At 38.1% G+C, this 13204-nt stretch overlaps 1 protein-coding gene across 1 annotated transcript in view; it reads left to right on the top strand.

The window, feature by feature from the left end:
• ARMC3 (armadillo repeat containing 3) overlaps positions 1-11423 on the top strand; it is a 60622-nt gene extending 49199 nt beyond the window's left edge. The window contains exons 16-20 of the mRNA XM_075082662.1: positions 447-542; positions 2062-2151; positions 5777-5974; positions 8513-8675; positions 10193-11423. Of these exons, the coding sequence (XP_074938763.1) occupies positions 447-542; positions 2062-2151; positions 5777-5974; positions 8513-8675; positions 10193-10402 (757 nt within the window). The 3' untranslated portion in view covers positions 10403-11423. The remainder of the gene's footprint in view (positions 1-446; positions 543-2061; positions 2152-5776; positions 5975-8512; positions 8676-10192) is intronic.
• Positions 11424-13204: the final 1781 nt, after the last annotated feature.

The raw sequence follows: 13204 nt of genomic DNA, 5'->3' as shown, positions 1-13204 counted from the left end.
TTTTGCAAGTCCAAAACCTTCTTCTCTGTCAACACATCACTTATTTGGTTTACAGTATCATTAGCTTCCCTTTTAAGCTTGTATATGACACCATAAAGATGTCTGAGAATATCTATGAGAAATTAAACTTCCATGCTCTTTGTTGATCCCTAGAGTTGTCTTTAACTATCATGTTTTCTTTCTTTGACTTTGATACAGCTTCTTGCCTTTGCACCTTGGCAGCAGTCTTACTCACCAGTTACTCATGTCCATCATTTGGTATTCCGTACTTCATTTTTGGTCCCTGAATCAGTATCCGGTTTATTAGTGATTATTTTATGTCTTCCACTTATGTACTTCCTATGAATATATTAACTGTCCTTTAAAATCAGAACTCCATTTTCATAGCTTAACATGTCAATACTATCTCTGCAAATAATATGAAAAAATATCTTGTTCTGTTTCAGTGTCCTTGCAGTAGAGGAAAAGGCACAAGATTCATCTTATGAACAGACTATCTTGTCACCTTCTATTTCAAGAAAAAGCAGTAGAGAAAAAGCAAGGTATGGTCTAAAGATTTACTTGTCAATGCTCTGTCATTGCTCTCTTAACATTAGAAGTAGAATTCTGACTGAAAATGGTTATAGAAGATTTTCTAACACATTACAAATGCTCAGATACAATGTTAAAAATGTTTTTGGAGTCTTTCTTTCACCTCTTAATTGCAGTAATCTTCCTTTGTCGATCTTAGTAATTATTTATCCTCCTTCTTCATGCTGTATTTGAACATTTGCCATTTATTTGGCTGTTTTTCCTTTCAATATCCCTAGGAGGCAGTGAAATGCTGTTATTTTACAGCTTGACAACCAAGACACAGGAAAACTGGGGTAGAAGCAGCTCTTTCTTGATTTAGAACCTAGACCCATGAAAGTTCCTACACTGCCTACATGCATCCTTATTTCTAGATTAAATTTATGCTAGTGAAATTCCATGGATGGCTAAAAGCTGAGAAGGGTGTGCTCAGAACTGTCCTAGTTTTGACAGCAACAAACCTAAAAATGCCTAGCTCTTGCAGGGCTCCCTCTGATCCATACCATACACTAGGTACAGTCCTGCACTCCTTTCAGCGGAACTGACCTGGTGGGCTTGTCTGCTTATACAAAGTTGGTCAGAATCTCTAACCTTGTTGTGGAAAATTAATTTCTTTTACAGAAAGAGGATGTGAGCCTGCTCCTCCCACCTGCAGATAGCTGATCACATGATATTTGGGGTTTAGCAGTCTTATTCTGGTTCGTTATAAATGTTTACTAATGAAGAGGCATAATGAACAGAGCTTTCTACTTCAGCTGTTAGGCCACTTATCTGAGAGAGTTGAGACCTAAGTTCTAGTCCTGGTCTTCATTATTTTTAATACAAAATGCTTAACCCTTAGTTTGTTTCTGTGGAAGAAAACTGAACCACTGTCTCCCAACTGAACCAGTAACTCTGTATGTAAAACAGCAGCACAATCATGACCACTATAGTGCCTTTCAGAGAAGGCAGGTGTACATGCCTAATTCCAGGGGAATGTTCACGATTCCAAAACCAGTCCAAATAGAGCCTCCTTGCCATCAGTGGGATGGTGTCTAGCCATTGCTAGGAATGTGATATAGCCTACAACTCTCCTTGACTTTTCTGTTAGCTAACTTAGTGAGCTGACCATTTATTATGCTGGTTTCTGTGGGTTCCAATCCTGACTTCGTTATATTCCTTATTTTATGGTGTAGGGGGCCTTAGCCATGCCTCAGGGCTGTTAATTCTAGTCAGTGGTGGGCACTACAAAATGCTAAGCTCTGCAGGGTTTGAAAAGAAGGGAGAGATGGAGCATCTGTTGTAGGAACTGAGATACTATGTTTGCGATTTTTAGCTTGGAGCTCATCCATGAACTATCATATGCTACTGTCTATACAGGCAGTTTATTGATAGGGATAATGGTTGATGTCTTAGGCTGCTTATATATTTCTGTGTATGTATGTATGTATCTGTGTGTGCTTGAGAGATGAAATCAAGAGAAAAATGGGACCTGCTTTGTGATCTCAACAGTTCAGCGGTATCCCCAATAGAGGAAAAGCAGGAGTTACCTGGACGACGGTCTTCACTGAGCAAAAGCAGCACTAGAGAAAAAGGCTTAAGGTATTATACTTTGAATTATACGTCTATCAGTTTGTTTAGAACTGGCATGCAAATTGTTGACAGATAATAGCTACTGACTGTGAAGGATTGAGGTTCTGACTTAAATCAGGACCCGAACTGTAAGATAAGTCTGTCCGAAAATTATTGACTTACAAGGCAGACGTTTCAGTTTAAAGCATTTTGTAGTAGATACCTGAAATGGATCATACGAATCACATTGTGGAAGGTTCCTGTTTCAGGATGCAAAAGAGTAGATACTACATCCTGAGTGTCCTACCAGGCCTATGCTAGCTTCTGCTCATTTACCAGGTCCTCCTGCTGCCCAGCATGCTTTGGTCATGGCCCACCACCAGTATGTCAGTTTACAAAAAAGGGGTAGGAGGCAAGGGAATATATTGAGCCCCAGTTATGTTTGCTCTGCGCCAGTGGGGGACTCCTACATCTCAGAAGATGCTCTAGAGCTCTAGAGTCATAGACCATGTTCCATAGTCTCAAGCAGCTGTGCAGTGCTTAGAGACCTGTTCTGGCAAGAAGTTTGTTTATTACAGCGTGAGATGAGGATACCCTTGGATAGTTGCTTTTTAATGTAATTTATGTCAATCACACACTGCTCTGTTAGCAGTCATAACACTTTTGGAAAGCACAAAATTTTCTTTAGGAAAAAACAAATACCTTGTTCAATTTCCCATAGTAAACTTGCAGGGATACAAAGACTTCTTTCTTCAAGTACAAAATAATTGCTTTTGAATGTCATGATCAAGTTGTATGATTTATAGCCCCATTGTCATTCATTTTGAATCCATAATTCATACTTCATTATTATTATTAATTTGTGAGATATATGGGAGTTACTTTTGAAGGTCAGTATCTGACTCCAAGTCTCAAACATGCTTAGGCTTTCTTCCTAAGTATGTTTTTCCTTTGATCATATGTTTCTGTTCATCATTGTTTTGCAAAGTACTACTGACCACAGTTTAAAGCCATTGTTTTGAAAAAGTGATACTACTTTATATAAACCATAGTTGAAAGCTAAGAGAAAGGGCAGTTTAATTGTCTGCTGGAAGTGTTTGAATTAGATGTAGAGGAAGTGCCTAGTTGATAGTTTGACATATATTTGCATAGACAGATAGAAACATTTTTGATCAAACAGTTGCATATCTGATATACACATTGACTGGGCTAAAAGATAATATTTAATGTAGACTGATAAATGCACATTTATTCCATGCTATGTTCCAGTACAGCATTTAAGGAAATACTTGCCAATGCTCATTTACTCCCTTTCTAAAGACAGCCAAGGCATTAAGCTATGCAAAAAGGAAGAAAACAGGTGTTATGGATGTCTTTTGGTGGCAGGATATTGTAAGGGCTGCCTTCCTCCTCACACTGACTCTCTGATGACCCTTTGGACTTCTGTACTGAAGTTGCAACAGGAATCTGAAACAGCTTGGAGGCTATTAACTGCCATGAGTTCTCCTTTGCAGTGTTCCTCTGCATTTGCAGCAAGAATGTCTCGCGTGTAGTACCACAGCTTTGGGAAAGGGGAGTGATTTTTTTTTTCTGATGTCATAATTCCCATTGGTAAATAAAGCAGGGATAAAAAAGAGGCTAGGAAAAAGATAGCAGAAGTCTATTGCAAAGGTTAGTGATTACTTCATAGCACTGATCTGTAAGAAAGCAACTCCATAGTTCCTTATGAGATAAATATTAGAGAGTCATGGCGAACTGAAGAGTTGAGGAGTAGGGACAACCTTATATCAGCCATTCCACCAAGAAAAAGAACACAGTCACACCTCAAAGAAATAAGAAGCAGCAAAACCCCAAACAAACCATTGTTCAAACCCATCCTTCTCAGGTCTTTTCTTCCTGAAAACTGGAAAGGAGGAGGATAAGAGTGATTCAAAAGTCATTTGAGCAGATAGAAAAAGGGAACAAATTCTCCTGCTATAGCGCTTTAATTTAGCGGTGCACCTTTTATATGGAAAAGAAAGTACTGGGAGAATAGAAGGGAATAGTAGGGCACAAAGAGAGAAAATTGTCAAGGAAAAAGAATTATACCATTTGTAGAAATTGTTGTTTTGAAAACCCCCTGAGTCAGACACCAGAGAGGTGGGAATAATTCAGGTTATTTTTTTTTAAACACGGTGTTCTTAACCATAATCTTAAGTGTATAAATGGAGAAGAAGGTGGCTGTTTAATCTAGCGTTGTAAGGTCCCCTGGCTATAGTTAAATAGGGTCACATTAGATAAAGAAAACTGTTTGTCTGCTTTTTTCAAGTATAACTGTAATTAATAACCAGAAAGAGGGTAGTGAACTTTCTATAATTTGAAGATTAAATCTTAATTGGTTATCCTTCTAAAAAAAAGTGCTTTATGAAATCTATGAAAAGGGCTTTTTGTGAATATGATAAATTTCAATAGGTAAAAGAAAAGTTTGCAAAGTATTCCAAAGACAAATTGCTTGAATTAGACTACTGATAATGGTATATGCCCTTCTGATTTGTCCAATGCCTTCCACCTTAAGAATGCTGTTCACTAAAAATTATAAGAATAATTTGAAAAGCATACAGTAATGATAGTGTGCCCTGGAGCCACGTACTCTAGTAATCCTTTATTTCTTTTTTTTTTCCTTCCAAGAATGCCACAGATAGTATAGATTTTAAAAAATAAGCCAGAACTTTTAAACAAAGGGAAAAAATTTTGTCATATTCCACATTAGAATTATTCAGGACCTATGCTGAAAAAAGACATAATGCTTACAAAAGACAAGTCCCGTGTGTTCCCACAAATGAAAAATCCTAAACTGGCTGATTGTATAGATCTTAACAATACCTCGGGTAAGATATGGATTTTATAGTTGCTGCATAACTTGTGAAATGCACAGTATTCTATCTAAGACGAACAAGCAGTTCATTTATACCTCTGCTAGGAGCTTATGATGCCTGTCCAGGATCACAGTCATTTTTCAGATTCTGAACATTAGTGAAAATGTAGCATGTACAATGAAAGAAGTCAGCAAAAACAGATGTCTTACAAAATCTTTGTGTGACAAACCGTGTTGTAGTTTGTATAACGCTTGAAGTATGTGGATTTGCAACTACAGAGACTACTGCTTGGCATGTCCTGTCAAGGACCCATGATTTTGATACCATTTGTTCCTTTATTTGAAGTTCAAATTTCTATTGAGTAAAAACTCATGGGAGTTCATGATTTTTAATTCATGACCATATGCAACCAAGCTGCAACTGTCTAAAAATGTTTGCTATATAGTCCCTAGAAACTTCTTGTTATTATTACGTAGCTGTACATAGGTGTCTTGTCCCCTGGATAATCCATATATGGGAAAAGCATATCAGAGCCATAGACAAACATAAAATGAGAATTTACAGGAATATTAATATGGAGCTAGTGTTATTTGGTTCCTAACCATCTCCTGAGGGCATGTTCCACAAATATTCTCTACAGCTTTGTGGTTTTTGGACTATTCATTATAGAGAAAAGATTTCCCCTACCTTTCCCCCAAAATCAGTTTGTCTAAAATGTCCTGTTAGAGAACTACTATATCAGAATTTGGACTGTAGAGATGACAGTATTCTAAATAAGTGCATATTGTTTTCTGTGTAAGGAAAGGGAAGGGGAAAAAAGAAGAGGAAAAAATGAAAGAAGTTATGCAGATTGTATCTAAAGTCCAGGATGAAATAAACCTAGAAAATTCACATTGGCTACGACCAGCTGACTTCATTTTACTGGATTACATTAATGATGTTTCAAAAACAATTCTACCACTAACTACTACCCGGGAACAGGTTGTGGCTCTTGCACAGTGAGTACCCAATTGTGTTTCCATAAATAATGCAAATAAGTTGAACTGGTAAAATAATGGTTTTCTCATCCAAGGACAGCTTTTCCAAATTTTTTATTTTTTCCATCTTTAATTGGAATCCACACCAGCTTTAGTCCAGGGTTTTGACATAATTCTAGATTTTATAATTTGTTTATAATTTTGTTGTAATTAGTTTACTTTTTAAAAAATAAAATATCACTTGCATTAAAAGGGTACAAATTTCTCATTTTGAAAATATTCATATGGACAATTTCAGGTTTTTTCCCATTTATATATCTGTACTGGTCCTTTCCAATGAACACATCAGCTGCATATAGCATCTATATCACCAAGGAACAGGAGAGACCGAGGTGCTGTAGAGCCTAAATGCGCAGGCTAAAACCCTAGCCTAATACTGAGACTGTTGCAACTTACACATATCGTGTCTGTCCTTTCTCTTACAATCTCTCTTGCCTAGTTCGTTTGGAAACCCCTTGGGACAGAAACTCTCATGTGTTTTGTTTTCCTATAGAGCCAAAAACATGAGACTTTTTGAGTGTAGTTCTTAGGTGCTGCTGTAATTAACATCCTGATGATTTAATAGTGCCAGAATATTGAAATGGTGCATGTACAGACTGTTGTTATCAATGTGTGATTCATTAGTTACACTGACTACTCAGCCTGGGCACCAATCACTGTCATCTCCAAGCAGTGTGTCTGCTTTCATCTTCTCCTTAGTTTAACCTTTACTATCTTAGCAGTTTCCTGGCTACCTCCTGAATCTGGAGAGTTTGGCGTCAGATCCCGCTGAGTCTCACTAAACTTGTTTCTTCTACTAACTCTCATTTTTAATGAAGTGGTCTAATGTGATATGAGGAATGACTTTTCTGTTGATTGCAAAAAGTGACAGGGCAGATATTCATCCTTAACTATCCAGCTGTGTATAAATCATGCTGCCTTCCTCAAGGTGGAATCCATAAAACGCTCTTTCAAAACCACTCTTCAAACACACCAATGAAGTACTTGCAGACACACAGTCCAGCAAAACAATCACGTGAAATTTAAGTAGAATGTTTTCTGTGGGGATTTTTATGTGTACGTTCCATTTTAAGCAGCTGCCTGAATAGTATGTGCTGAATAGGAAGGGGAGGAGGAGGCAGCTGCAGCAGCCCTTGGCAGCCTGGCAGCTTGAGCAGAGTTCCTGCTGTGCTCACCGGGGAGGGAGCCAGAGAAGATGAGGGAACATGCAATAGTGCTGGCTCTCTCCTTTTAAACAAACACAGTACATCTTTGTGTGCGCACGAGAGTGGCGTGCATGTAGGCCCAAGAAGATTTCATTACTGAGGGCTGGCTGTAGGCACAAGCAGCACAAGTGACTGCCTGGTGCCCCACAGTTCTACAGGCTCACCCATCCAGGAATTTGCAACTTCAAGATACCATGTCTAGCCTGCTCAGCAATAACTCCCTGTACCCACGCTGTTGCAACAGTACTTCCTCAGGCCCTAAGTTTTGAGAAATACTGCTTTTGAGGTTGCCTTGCATGTACTGTGAGGACAGAACCTGTTCACAGTTACTGCAGAGGAGGTGATGCAGATTTTAGCTCCCTGTCCGAAGCAGTGGCTTGTGATTCCCATGTCAGCTCTGCGCCACCTTGTCCAGAGTGAGAATGTTCAATAATACTTTTGCCTGTGGCTGAGGACGCTTTGAGGAACTTCACGTGCAGGGGCCATGCGTAGGGGAGGTGAAGGTGTGTGTATGAGGAGGCAGGGACTTGATCTTGTGAGTGCACAATCACCCCAAAGACATAATTATGGCAGCATTTGCACAGATTGTGAGTTCTGATCTTCTGCTTCGTTCACTGAGCCATTCTTTTTAAATGGATAAATACATGCCCCTCACTGCCCAGATATTGGCTTCAAGATAATCCTAAAATCATAGAAGCATGGAATCATTTCAGCTGGAAAAGACCTTTAAGATCATTGAGTCCAACTGTAAACCTAACACTGAATAAGAAAGCATATGCAGAAGCTGAAGTACCCGTTCTGGATATAGTTGCTTTACTATGTTGGTATCATTACCTATGGCTTTATTTTTGTCATATATATTCTCACACCTTTATTATTATTTGATACAAATGGAGAGGCTAGGGATTGTAAAACGTAGCTCACATAATCTGTTAGCTGTAAAGATGAACACTAGCTCTGAACGATTTCCTCAGTAATTACACTGTTATTGGTGATTTTCCCTGAGGACTTTGTGTCTATACTAGACCTCTCCAGAATCTCTGCTGACAGCTGTTGCACCTTGGTTTAGGTCTGTGACAAATGTGAATCACCTGAGTTATGGTTACGGATATTTAACAGGGAGCATATTTAAAATAGGAGTTACTAAGTAAAATAATTAAAGCAAACATAGCAGAAGTGTTAAAGTCTTATATGTCATTCACTTATTGCTTGTATACATTTCATTTTGCTATATTTTTGTGATACATGCAAGAGGAATTACAGATGTCATTGATCCTGGTATAAATTGGAACAGGTTTGTTGCAGACAAGATGGGTGGCCCGATAGAAAGAGACAAACTACATGACTTCAACTGGGAACTTCACATAAGTGAAATAGAGTTTGAACTGAAATGCAACGTTGTGCCTATCGGGAAAGTCAAAAAGGGGACATTCTATCACAGGGCTTTACTTTTCAAGGTACATTGACATTTATTTTACAACACAACATCATTGATGTTAAATGGATATCATAAACTAAAGTACACTTCCATCAGTGTAATATAATATTTATACTCATGTAAAATCTTTTGTATACACTTAAGTCACTTTTCACTGGCAAAGTTGATTTCCCAGTGAATGAAAGCCAGCATCGCTTCTTCCTGTAAACGTTCTTGTTGTCATTAAATTGTCTTAAGTGATATCAGCAGAATACTTGATAAATGGCAAAAAGCCAAAATATTTGATTGAGAGTCAAAACATTTTACATTTTCTGTAAACTGTAAAATATTGAATTATGCAGCTTCCTTTTTTTTCCATGCTGCAAATGTAAACTTGTTGGGACAATTTTTATTTGGTATCTATCCAGTATTCTATGACAGGATATAACAGCTTTTATGTTCTAGTTTCTTAGACTGGGAAGATTTATTTCTTGTGTCTTCATGTGAAGATGTACTGGTACAGCCTGCTTATCTGTCCCATCCTTTTTCCTTGGCTGTTGGGTAGCCGGACTTTTCTCCTCTTCGGATGGAGAGGAAAAGAGAAGCAAGGGCCTAGCACATTAAGCAGGAAGGACCTAGGGAACAGTACACAGGAGAAAGACTGCAATCCTAAATTTATGGTATCCATGGGGAAAGTAAGTTCCTGACACATTTTGTGGAGGTCTGAGGGCATGAATTAATTGTGCTGAAGCAGCACTGATGTTCTTTTACACTCCGCTGCCCTAAGAAACCTTTGTAGGGATGGATCATCTCTCTAAAAGCCACAGTAGTCTAAGCAATGGATATCCTTGTCCATTTGTAACAAGTTAGAAATCTTTCAGGATTTCATTCCTTCACAGCAGACACATTCTGAGAAAGTAGTTTTGTGGCTGGAAACCATTATAGGTCTGTCAGTGACAGCGCAGCACAGAGCAAAGGCAGGTGTTTCATCTTGCAGCCGCTTGCCTCATATTTCATTGCTTCCCAAATTTGCAGGGCTGAAAAGCAAGGAATGTGCTTTGGAGTAAAGCAGCAGTCCTAAACTTACACTGATAAAAATGATACATTTTTACACTTAATATTTCATACTAGCTATATGTGTGCAACATACCTACACCCCACTGCTTGTATACACAGTTCTTCAAAATGTTATTCAGAAATAAGTCGTCCAACTAGAAAAAAAAACATTGCTGGGTACTGTGGGTGTTGCACTTTATTTGAGATCTGAAGGACTGGCTGATAAACAAATGTATCAGGGTCTGAAAAGAGATAAAATGAGTATTTTTCATGTTGTGTGTAGAATATGGTAGAGACACATTTAAAAGCCTACAGTTTCTAAGCAGAACCAACAATAAAGATTTGCACTTTGGAAGACTTTAGAGATGTACAAAGTCTGTTTCAAGAAAGCTCTTGGCCTTTCAGGTATTTGTTTTCTTTTTAAGCATCTCTTGGCCTTGCTGTATATTGCACAAGCTACATGTATTAACTGTGATTAATGCCTTTTTCTTTCCTTTTTAGGTGATAGCAGACAGAATTGGCATTGGCTGTAGCTTAGTTCGTGGCAAGTATAACAGAGCTTGGAATGAAGTTAAATTGGTTGATGACTCTCCTCAAGGAATAGCTGGGCTTCTGCTCCCTCCTCAAGAGTATATTGTAGATCTAATGTTTGAGCCAGGCTCTTTGATAAAACAGGGAAGTGCAGAGGCAGATCAGTACAAACATATATAATCATCTTGACAAATTTCACCAAAAAAAACTATTTTAAAGATGTTTGCAGTGCTAATATTTATTAAACATAAGGGGTTTCAGATCCAGTTATCAAAAAGAAGCATATCTGGTATGTTGTCCTAAATATTAATTAAACATATTTTAGGTATCCAACCTCAATGCTTAGAAATGTCATTAATTTTTGGTACTATTTTAAGACTAAACTGTAGACCGACAGATGAAAATTTAGTAGATCAATAATATTTGGTATGTGCTAACATTATAAAACTTATTCAATAGGTTTGCATTATTTCCAAAATACAGTATATTCTCTTTTTTTCTTATGTTCCTTCAACTCCCATGCACAATTTATAGGAATTATATGTCCATGAAGCAAGAAAATAGGACATCTGGTGAAATAACAAGTCACCTAAACACATCTGGACAATTTCTTGTGTGAAACAACCCAAGAACTGAGAGTTAGAAGAACTAAGATAATAGTATACTTTCAGCCTCTGTAGAAAATATCCCATTTATATTTCTTGGAACTTGGCAAAGTTAATAATTATGGATAATAACATACTCTGGATGAATGTAAACACTCTTTGTCCTGGCACAGATAAGACAGATGATTGATAAGTTATTGCTTGCAATCTCCCTTTAAATTCTTCGTTTTTCACTTGAAGATAAAATAGGCTCTGAGAAAGGAGCAGTTTTGGACAGGGAATTTGTATTTCTTGCAGCCTTTGGTAACATGGTGCTGCTGAATTGTGATGTTGTATCTGAGGGAGGTAAAACATGGGCTAGAACACTCTATAAACACTTTCAGGTGAAGGTGCCAGGAATGTACTGAAGTAAAGTATTTCAGGGAGTGCCACTATCAAGTGAGTTTACTTTACTGTAGAAAACTGAGAAAAGGTCCTGTACAGAAGTTAGGCCAATGGAGACAACGTTGTGCAAAACTGAACTTCAGAATGCTAACAAGGCATTTACTTCCTGCCCACCAAAATGTGATAAGTTTGGGGTCTGTGTTCTTTCAGTTTTTTAATGTTTGTATAAGCTCAGCCACTTGCATAGTCTGCTTTGGTCTGAGGAGGTTTAAATCTTTTGTGTTCATTACTGCTTATGAGCAGGATCCCACTACTCCCCCTCCTTCCTCCTCTGACATGCAGCATGATTTTCTGGTAGCCCTTTGGGGAACATTGTATCTTTCTGTTGTAAATTCACTTATATGGCCTCATGTTCCTTTTTTTACCTTATGTTCAGCAGTACTCTAGAAATCAGAGTGAAAAAGAACTCTGGAAACAAAATACACGATATGCTAGCAGAAGTGAGTGGAAGGTGAGGATGTGTTTCTTGTCATTGCTGTGTAGCAGGTAGGGGACTGATGAAAGTGCTATGCTGTCACTGACAGGAATGACTGGATATAGGAACCTGCAACTTTGAAAGTGCAGTAAATGGAAGTAAAATAAGAATTAATTTCCTACTAGCTAACATTTTGTGTAGTTTTCCTACATTAGAATTCCATTATTTTGAATTGGAACCATAATGTTAAAGTGTGACTTACTCTGTTTTAGGAAGTCTTGAAAAACAAAACCATTTCTGTTGTTTCTAATAAAAGTCGATATTTTTTTAAAAAAGACAAAAAGTAAGTTCTTCAAAATGGAAATTTGGAAACTTGTATTCTAGACATACAAGCTTACTTTATACAAAATGATTAGCTAAACAAACAAAAAAAATACTACACAGGCTTTATAATGCAGACTTTGATGATCCAAAAATATTGGGTGGAGATTGTTTTATCTTTCACAATTTTTGTCTTTGTATTAGCTTTCTGTCACTTCAAAATTGTAATGCACCTGAGTGTCAGAAATGAGATCTAATTGGAACAGAAACGCTTAAATCCCAGTTTGTTATTTTGAAAACTGCAGTTCAGTCGTCCAGTAAATCAAGAGATGCCACACTTTTTTATTTGACGCTTCCCAGGGACCTGTAGCTATGCCCATGCCATGTTAAGAATTCCCCCAGCCTGGACAAGAGCAGCCCAGCTCACATTCATTCCAGATCTGAATCAGAAAACAAAATGTTCAGAAGTATCTGCAGGGCTCAGCTGGGTAAATATTCCCAGGACATGCCCAGCATGCACCATTTGGCTTGATCCCCTACCTTCTTTTAAGGAGCAGATGGGGAAGGACCTCATATTTATTCTTACATAATAGTTCAGTGGGCAGGTCAGTCACTTGGGACACAGGAGAGTCAGGATTGATGCCTTCAGTCTGATGCAAAACAGTCTGCAGCTACCTAACTGCCAGGGTATATTCTAGGCACTAAGTGCTTCTTCACATCTCTTTTTGAAGTTCTGCTATCTCATAGAAAAGAATGCAGGGTTAATAGGCTATAGAAACAGAAAAGTTGAGCAACCTCTTCAGCCTAATATTAGGGGTAACAGTTAGGTTTTTCCTTTGGGGAGAAAAAGAGTCTGGATCTCCAGTGCCCACTACCAGAAATACTCTTATAGTTTAGTGAGTGTCTATGTAAAATGTAGAAACTGTACCCTACCTAGAACAACACCCTGCTGGTTAGGCACTCTCTGCAACGTGAAAAGCTGTCTTAAACAAAGACAGGGACTGAAACGAGGTTAATTCCTCCACAGCTGTAACCACTGGGCAGTTACACAAAAGTAGGCATCATAGCCAGCAGCTGTGCAGAATGAAAACCAAATGAGACATGCTCAGCTTCTTAAAAGAGAGCGTATGTAGATGATTATCCCAGGATAGTGATGCATACTGTAGATCCTGATTTGAAAGAGGCACCTCTAAGTCA

Source organism: Phalacrocorax aristotelis, chromosome 2 (assembly GCF_949628215.1).
Source record: "Phalacrocorax aristotelis chromosome 2, bGulAri2.1, whole genome shotgun sequence".
Lineage (NCBI taxonomy): Eukaryota > Metazoa > Chordata > Aves > Suliformes > Phalacrocoracidae > Phalacrocorax > Phalacrocorax aristotelis.
The sequence above is the reverse complement of the archived record's forward strand: the minus strand, read 5'-3'. Positions and strand labels throughout refer to the sequence as shown.